The sequence below is a fragment of the Bison bison genome, unplaced genomic scaffold (genome assembly GCF_000754665.1).
Source record: "Bison bison bison isolate TAMUID 2011002044 unplaced genomic scaffold, Bison_UMD1.0 scf7180017864270, whole genome shotgun sequence".
NCBI classification, from domain to species: domain Eukaryota; kingdom Metazoa; phylum Chordata; class Mammalia; order Artiodactyla; family Bovidae; genus Bison; species Bison bison.
In genome coordinates this window covers 1,622,512-1,631,699 of record NW_011494842.1, presented here as the reverse complement: position 1 = coordinate 1,631,699, position 9,188 = coordinate 1,622,512, and the positions used below count along the sequence as shown (strand labels likewise).

The 9,188-nt window shown below is 44.3% G+C and overlaps 1 protein-coding gene across 6 annotated transcripts in view; it reads right to left on the bottom strand.

Annotated features, from left to right (window-relative positions):
* The window catches only part of DST (dystonin), a 387,754-nt gene that overhangs the window by 216,448 nt on the left and 162,118 nt on the right, over positions 1–9,188 (bottom strand). Inside the window, exon 1 of one of the 6 annotated variants that reach the window (XM_010848527.1) lies at positions 4,439–6,313. The exons of 4 other annotated variants lie outside the window; for them this stretch is intronic. In XM_010848527.1, coding sequence (XP_010846829.1) covers positions 4,439–5,152 — 714 coding nt within the window. In that variant the 5' untranslated portion in view covers positions 5,153–6,313. Of the gene's footprint in view, positions 1–4,438; positions 6,314–9,188 lie in introns of those variants that run through there. One more of the 6 variants, XM_010848532.1, reaches the window with a different exon arrangement.

Below are 9,188 nucleotides of genomic sequence, written 5' to 3'. Positions count from 1 at the left end.
TGGCTCCACCACCCCAGGGGCCACTTGAGAACATGGAAGGAAATGAGCGCTCTGGCCACAGTCTTGACCGTCAGAATCACCAGCCCGCAGTGATCCTGTGTATCAGGATCACTGCAGTTGACATCCAGCCACCTATATATATACTTTTTTTTTTTTTTTTTATGTGTCTGCGCTGGACTGTAGATGCAGCACGCAGGATCATTCAGTTGGAACATGCAAACTCTTACTTGTGGCAGGATCTAGTTCTCTGACCGGGGATGGAACTTGGGTCCCCTGCACTGGGAGCACAGTCTTAGCCACTGGGTCATCAGGGAAGTCCCACAGCTTATTGCTTAAGAGCTCCTTAGGTAACATTTATACGTGGTCAGTCAGAAAAACAATAACCCATAAAGACAGAAAATAACCATCTTTGTGGAGATCAGCACAAGATTGTGAAGAAATGGGACTTGTGAAACTTAAGGATGAAGAAAGCTTTGTGGGAACAGCTCAAGGGCAACAGCAAGCTCCTCGTCACAAGTCCAGGGAGCATGTGCGTCAGACAAAGAAGGGGCCCCTGAGCTCATCACACCCTGCCCCTAAACGTGCTGCACCCTGGCTACCTCTGTGGGTGACACTCACCCTCCCCAATGAACATCAGCGCTTAGAAACATCAACCTCTGCCCCAAGCTCACAGCATCTCCTTTAGAACTCTGACAGTTCATGTGGGATGCTAAGCCATCATTGACTCAGCTACTCACATCTACTGTGCGGCCTTAAGGATCTTATTTAACCCAAGTTTCCATTTCTTAGTTCCAGAAAAGAGGAACTGTCTGTTTCACCTATTTAATACAGTTCTATTTAATACAGTTTTTAAGAATGATCAAAAGACGATGAGTCTGAAAGCGTTTTCTGCTTCCAAATCAATATGCAACTCTGCGATGCTTCTGTTTTCACTTATACCTCCTTACCCTAGCAAAGCTATAACGTACTATGACATTTACATCCAGTATGTGCCCAAGGAGGGCCAGCTGAACTCCCTTCTCAGAACCCCAGAGCCTGGAGGACCACCCAAGGTCAGCTGATGGGGCAAGGACTAAAGGGGAGGTCGGCTGGTCACCTAGAGCAAGAATGACAAATATCACAGGAACTAGGAAGTTCAAGGCAGAGGCCTAAAGTAAGTCTAAGCTGAAGAAAAGTTCAAAGAATTGTACACTATTCCGTTTGGAGATTAACTCAAACATCACTGAGCCCAATCCTTACACATAACTGAGTGTAAAGATGGCTCAAATAGAGAAGCAATGAAAAAGATTTTGAAGGGACTATGTCTTGCAAACAAATGCTGGCTAACAGGACATTGTAGGGGCTGAGAGCTCTCACGTCCATCCAATTCTGAAATGGAAAACGGAGAATCCAATACAAAATAAAGAGCCATGCACAGTTCTAACCAAAGATAATTAGGCAGAGCCCACCTCCAAGGTTCTGGGAAGAACGAGTGACAAAGAGCAGCAAGCTACTGGTCTGATTCTGTTTGCCACAGAACCATCTTTAAGTGGACCACAGCAAAGTGAGACCTCAAAATCCTCAGATAAAATAAGGACTGCTGCTGCTGCTGCTAAGTCGCTTCAGTTGTGTTCAACTCTGTGCGGCCCAATGGACGGCAGCCCACCAGGCTCCCCCGTCCCCGGGATTCTCCAGGCAAGAACACTGGAGTGCGTTGCCATTTCCTTCTCCAATGCGTGAAAGTGAAAAGTGAAAGTGAAGTCGCTCAGTCGTATCCGACTCTTCTCGACCCCTATGGACTGCAGCCTACCAGGCTCCTCCGGCCATGGGATTCCCCAGGCAAGAGTACTGGAGTGGGGTGCCATAAATAAGGACTAGCCCTCATTAAAAAGTCTACAAATAAATGCTGGAGACAGTGTGGAGAAAAGGGAGCCCTCCTACACTGTGGGTGGGAATGTAAATTGGTGCAGACACTATGGAGAACATGGAATGGAGGTTCCTTTAAAAACTAAATACAGAGCTACCATACGATCCAGGGATCCCAAGCCTGGGGATATATCCAGAGGAAACCATAATGCAGAAAGATACATGCACCCCGGTGTTCACTGCAACACTGTTCACAACGGCCAAGACATGGGGATGACCTAAACACCCACGAACAGGTGGATGGGTAAAGAGGATGTGGTGAATACACACACATGTATATATGTAACACTGCTCACATAAAAAAGAGCAAAATCATGCCATTCGTAGCCACATCTATGGACCTAGAGATGATTATATTAAGTGCAGTAAGTCAGACAAACTCATGATTGCACTTACATGTGGAATCTAAAAAATTATACAAATGAATTTGTTTACAAAACAGAAACAGACTCAGATACTTCGACAACAAATTTATGGTTACCAAAGGGGAAGGTGGGGGGAGAGAATAAATTATGAACTGGGATTAGCATATACACACTAATATACATATAACAAATAATTAACACGGACCTACTGTACAGCAGTGAACTCTACTCAATATTCTGTGAGAAAGTGGAAGTGTCAGTCACTCAGTTGTGCGTGACTCTTTGCAACCCCAGGGACTGCAGCCCGCCAGGCTCCTCTGTCCATGGGATTTCCCAGGCAAGAATACTGGAGTGGGTAGCCATTCCCTTCTCTAGGGGATCAATATTCTGTAACAACCTTAGGGAACCAGGTAAGAATACTGGAGTGGGTAGCCATTCCCTTCTCCAGGGGATCGATATTCTGTAATAACCTTAGGGAACCAGGTAAGAATACTGGAGTGGGTAGCCATTCCCTTCTCCAGGGGATCGATATTCTGTAACAACCTTAGGGAAGAATCTGAAAAAGAATGGTTATAGGTATGTGTACAACTGAGCCACTTTGCTGTACATCTGAAATGAACAACATTGTCAATCAACTACACTCCAGTATAAAATAAAAATTGTTTAAAAAGTGAAAAAATAAGACTATTTATTCCGTTTTGCATTCCCATAGAAGATGTGAGCCTTTGTTAAGTACCTCCATATCACAACTATTTAACAAATCTGGTTGACAGGTTTATGACCTATTTTCACATGTATTTTCCATTGAAGTTTCAAAAATCATTAGCTACACAAAGTATAAAGAAGGGGTAAAATCCTTGGCATGAAGATAACACAAGGGGGGAGAAAAAGGCTTATGTACCATTTAAGAAACAGATTTTAAGTTTCCACTCATCAAAATGTGTAAGGTTTCCTTGAAGCCAAATTGTGAAAACAAACAAACAAACAAAAAACAGATGGAAAACATATGTGAGCAAAGCCAAGTGGCTACATTCATAAACACACAGTGACCAAGCAGCTTTCTTTCACACTGACCTCCATCCATGTCAGACCTACACAGACAACGGACTAGACCGGATGCTTTCTTTTTCAATGTGACCACTGTAAAATGTAAACAGAAAGCATGACATAACACTGCCAAGGATGGGGGTGGATGCAAACAGGGAACCAGCTTCGGGAGGGCCAACGAAAGTCAAGGACGACCACGCACACTGGCCCGAACAGAGCTGCATCTGGTCCCTGGGCAAAGAATCTCTACCCGACAACACAAGGACTTTGCCACGAATGTTTCATATCACATTTACCTCTTATTTCTGGACTTTTTTCTTAAAAGGCAAAGCCATCAACTTAAAGAAAAACTCATCAACTTCCACTACTAACATGTACAGGACACTGCTTGGGTGATGGGCTTCTCAGCAAGTATATCAATATTTTACATTTTAAAGACAAGTAAAAATCCCAGAGAAGTAACTTTGTCTAATGCTAAATATCTGTGTTAGGAATAAAGATTGCAACTTCCTGGCAGTCTGAGTCATAAGCAAATTCCTATGACCCGCTGCCCAAGTGAGTTCTGATTTTAGAGTTGGCTGGGGGAGGAACTCATGTATCAGAGAGAACAGATTTGGTCAGTTTCATCTGTGCCTGCTGCCCCCAACACACAAACACACATGGAATTGAAAGCAGTCATGTGAGCGTCCCTATGTATGGACACAGAGAACTGGAATTTGCCTTTTGTATCAGCAAACTTGTGGATCAGCAAGTCCATACTGACTGATCACTGCAGTGTCTCCTCTTACATCTATCTTGTCAAAATTGTCTTTTTTATTTAACTATTGTTTGCCAAGGCTATTCCATTGGAAAAAACAGGAAACATTAACTACAGAAATTCAAAAGACGTGCCAAGTCTTCCAATAATAACAAAAATGTAAAGGGTTTGAAAATAAAGTCATGATTAAAGAATGCATCACAAAAAATAAAATCACAATCCAACCTAGTGAAATGCATCAAGAGCTTCCACAGAGATGACCATAAAGAGAGCACCTACGAAGGACAAGCTGCAGAACCTCCAGCAGCTGTGCACACCTGGAGTCCTTATTTACACGGTGAACTCGGGATCTGGCTGCACTTACCTCCTTCGTGTCCTTGGAAGGGAAGGACATATTATCACAGAGGGAATGACATCTCTTTTTTCCAAACTGGAAACGGTGTGCTTCCTGAAGGCAAGATCTTTCCGTGTTTTGCTTTTCCTGAATACTGCTGTCATTTTTTGATGGATCTTCAGAAAACCCACCTTTTTCAAGTGATCTCTCTGTACCACAGTGAATGGAACTTAAGCTGGCTGCCTTTCGTGAAGAAAAGCCACCCGTTTTTCTCTGGAATGTTCTTTTCCTTGTGTTGACAACATCAAAGTGGTCCTTTCTCTTTGCATGGTAGGGGGTGCTGTCTTTTTCTGAAACCCTTTCCTCTGGTATGCTGACTCTGATTTGGGTTTCCTGATGTTGAGAAGGGCACCCCGGGTAACGCTGACTGCTCGCCATCTGGGGCTGGACCCCTGCCTGCAGAGTGAGGCCGGGGCTGGCCCCCCGCTCCTGCACCAGCCCCCAGGCCCAGGGGGCTGCCTGCCCTCCGGAGAGCGGGCGGGCGCTTCTCTTCCCTTCATCATTCCCTTCATCATCAGGCCGAGGCCCTCCTGACTCTGTGTCATCTGCTGCTTTCTTGGTCAGGTCCCGTCTAAAGTATTTTCTTCTTCCAGCAGAGTACTTTTCAAGTCTCAGAGGAGTTTTGGCAGGATCCAGACACTGTTCTTCTTTCTCGGCTCGGACACATCCACAGACATTCCCCATTTGATTTGCAGAAACTCACAGCTACACAGAGTCCCTCATTTCAAAAGCCGGGGGTTCCTCAGATCTCCACGCAGCCTAACTCCTCAGACTTCCTGACCATCCTCTTCAGCGTGAGGCCATCTTGCTCATGAGAAAGGCACCCGCAAGAAACGCCGTGGCATCCTGCCCGGCCGGCCCCAGGTCTCATTAGACGCCGTGGCTTATTTCTGGCCAGCAATCCTCTTAGACAAACATCACTGCTCACTGTCAAATAACATGCTGATGAGCTTTCAAGGCAAACCCTTAGCCTTGGCTGTACGAAAACATTCTGACCCTCACTTTCCTTTCGGTTTTCTGAAATGCAGTTACACGACCCAAGTCTGCCTAACCTTTGGAATGACTGGCGATGCGACAAATCTGAGCGCAAACAGAAAGCAACACCAGTCAGGAGACGTTTAGCAAAGTGCCTTTCAAACTTAGTTCCAAAGTGCCTTTCAGATTTAGTTTCAGAAACTCCTGACTGTACAGTTTTTTTACTTAAGAAACACAAACAAATGTTGGCACCTGCCCCAAAAACTAGGCTCAGAAACCTGTATAAACTGTATTAAGAATCATTTAAAAACAACCACACACACACACAAAAAAGAACAAAAACAGGGTGATTCCACAGCTGAAGGAGAGATAAAACATGCTAAATTCCTAAAACACTCCAGTCAAATCATTTCTAAAATCAATCCCTTTAAATAGCTTGTCATATTTTTCATATGACAAATTTCCAAGCCATTTCTCTTTCTCTGATCATTAGGATTTTCATGAGTAGCTTGATAAATTTTATGATTTCAAGCTTGAAACACTTAGCCAAAAGAAACACCTGTGTGTTCTTACACATGAATTAAGGCAGTTGAACTTTACATGTAACTTTTATACTTGTACCCTAGTTAAATATTATGCAGTTTTACCAGGGCTGTGCTGTATGAATGATAAATCAGAATGGAGCCTGATGACCCAAGGTGTGCCTCTTTCTAAGACTGAGTCATTGATACGGTAAAAAGGAAATTAGTATCATATGACTAGTCTTACACAAAAGCTCAAATCAGCTGACTAATAAAAAAAATTGACAACTGACTTTCTCTAGGTTGTCTTTAGACTGATGCAAAAATGGAACTCATATTTTTCTAAACAAAAATATTCAATTAAATAGTCAAGTTAGCAATGTGCCTGATAATTGTCAGTAACAGACCTGCACGGTGAGGTTTTCCTTAATCAATTCAAGAGGAAATTAAACAATCTCTATCAGAAAAAAGAATTATATCCTAGAAGACAAGCTGGTAAAAATAAAGCTTCCGGCTGGTTTGCTTTTAATTTATTCTCAATGTCTTTGTTGGCACTGGGACATTTTTCAAGAGAACTCAGAAGTATAATGTCACTAATATGACAAAGGTACAACCACTGACCTGCACTTCCTTCCAGCCCCGCCAAACCCAGAAGCTGCCCCTCTTGAGGCCACTGCACGCTGCTGTCTCCCCCGGAAATGGCTCCACTTCAGTCTCTGCCTGGTCAGCTGGCATTCATCTTGCAAAGCCTGTCTACAACATCAGGGGCAATTGCCTTTATTCTCTAAGACCTTCCTAATCCTACCGAAACACATCCTCCTCTACATCCCTACTTTTATTTATACTGTGACAGATTCAGCAGCCCAGATTATAGTCAGTATCACAAACATTCTCCCAATAGACAGAGCAACACTCTTCCATCATCTCCACGAGACAGACTGGGATCTGGGACCCTTCGTTGCAATACTTGCACCTGAACAAACCTCTCCTGAGCAACAAAATACAAAGAAACTATATAGGACTGAAACTGACTGCATGCAGCACAGTTGGGGCAAATTCTGGACAAAAGATACAAAGAGACCAAAAAACCCAACTGCCACTTATGAGCCCAGAGCAAAAGCAGAGGTCAGGAGCAAAAGCAAGGTATTGCGCATGCCCCCTGCACACACCACCACCGAAGGGGTGGGCACACCACCTGGGCCACGCCTCCAGCCAAGCCCCGGTCAGGCCCCCACCCTGACCCCACGTGAGGAAGGCGCTCACCCCACCTTGGGGACTGAGCAGGGAACCTGTTCTCACTTCCCATGCTGCAGGCACAAGCCCCCAGAAAGCCCTGCCTGAATTTCTTATCTGGCCTCTCATCAACTGCTATTGATTAAGGAGGCCAAGAACCCTAGTCCATCACATAGTATCCCGGACTTAGCATAGGGTAACTCACACAAGATTACTGTCCTGGCAACACTAACCTTCAGACTGCCCAACTATAACAGACAGTCAATTTGTGATGCTCAAATGAATATTTTTAAATCAATCAATAAATTGGTCTTCTGAAATCATTTCCCTTATTTATGTAAAGTATAGAGAAAAAAGGCCCCGTCACATTGAGTGAGGACAATTACCACTGCTATAAATAGCCTTCTGTCTTGGCATAACAAGTAAAACCATTCTAATCTTAAATTATCATAGGACTAAAAGTATTTCTTTAAATAAAAAAGAACATTTCTATTTTATACAAAACACTGAAATGTTCCATTTTAAATAAACCTTGGTCTAATTTTTAAATACTGGTGATAATCTAACAGTCATAATATCTTGTAATTCAGGTCCTAAAATACACTGGGTTTCATAAAATATGCCACAGTATCATACTAGAAGCAAAACCCTTGGGAGTTTGGGATTAGCACGTGCATTAACTATTATATATAGAACGGATAAACACGGTCCTCCTGTATAGCACATGGAACCATACTCAGAATCCTGTGATTAAACCATAATGGAAAAGAATATGGAAAGTACTCTGTGTGTGTGTGCGTGCAAAACTAAAACATTTGGGGTACAGCAGAAATTAACATGACATTACAAATCAACTATATTTATATAAAAAATACATTTAAAAAAAAGAAACAGAACTGATGTTGGTACTTTTTTGGCTGATCCTCCTCTCTCCTCCAAAGACACTTTATATAATTCTTTTTTGAATGATTCTTTGCTTTCCATTTCTTTCAACTTAGGGTCTAAACACATTGCCTCTAATTTCCAACCAGTTACATTTCGGTCTGTTACTTTCTGGTTTCTGCTCTCGGGAACTTGAATGGACCTTCCCCAAAACTCCCGGGGTCTTCCCAGTCGAAACTACCAACCTGCACTCACTCTTAACTCTGTCAGGCCCTCTGGGGGCATTCCTCGCTGCCCACTGTTCCACTTCTACTTGAAATTCTCTTCCCTGGTTTCATCAATGCTACATTTTCTTGTAGCTATAACAAGAAACGAAGTCCATGTTTCTCTTATTAGGAGAATTCTGGTAAAACCGACTATAATCCAGGGTGACGAATCCTTCTCAATATAAATAAAGAGAAGGACGAGGGGGTGCCGCAAGACCGGGAAGGTGCTGGAGAGAAAGCAGGCGGTCACCGACGCCGGCCAGCTGCGGGCCGGGCCCCTCGCTCCTTCTGTGTCGCCAGGTGGATGGTCTCCCCCAAACTTCCGTCCTCTCTCTCTGCTCTTCTCCACTGGCCCCTCTGAAGGCCCCCTCCTCTCTGACAGACTCAGGACCCTTGCCTTCTGGAGACCCCCAGGTTTATCTGTAGCACTTCTGACTCCCCGGCTCTGCTCTGCCCCCATCTCCAGCTGCTCGGCAGACAGAAGCCAGGGGACCCCACCACACATGTCAAGCCCACCAACGCTGTGGCCTTTTCCTCTCCCCTCACCTCCACCTTCCCCAGCTGTCTGCCGGCTTTTTACCTCTGGGTTTAACGGCTCAGCGGCATCCTTAACCACCCCCTCCAAGTCCATCCTGTCTTCCTCCAAAACACCACCCTGGATTCACCTTTTCTTCCGCGCCCGAGTCCTGGCCTTCAACACCTCGTTCTGAGGGCACCATCTCCACCTCTCCTCTCATCTCCTTGACCGTGGCCTGTGGTCATTTGTTTATTTTACTGGAGTCCATATAGAGTTCTAAAACATCATTTTTCAGGCGCCGGATGGTTGGGTGACTTGCTCAATGT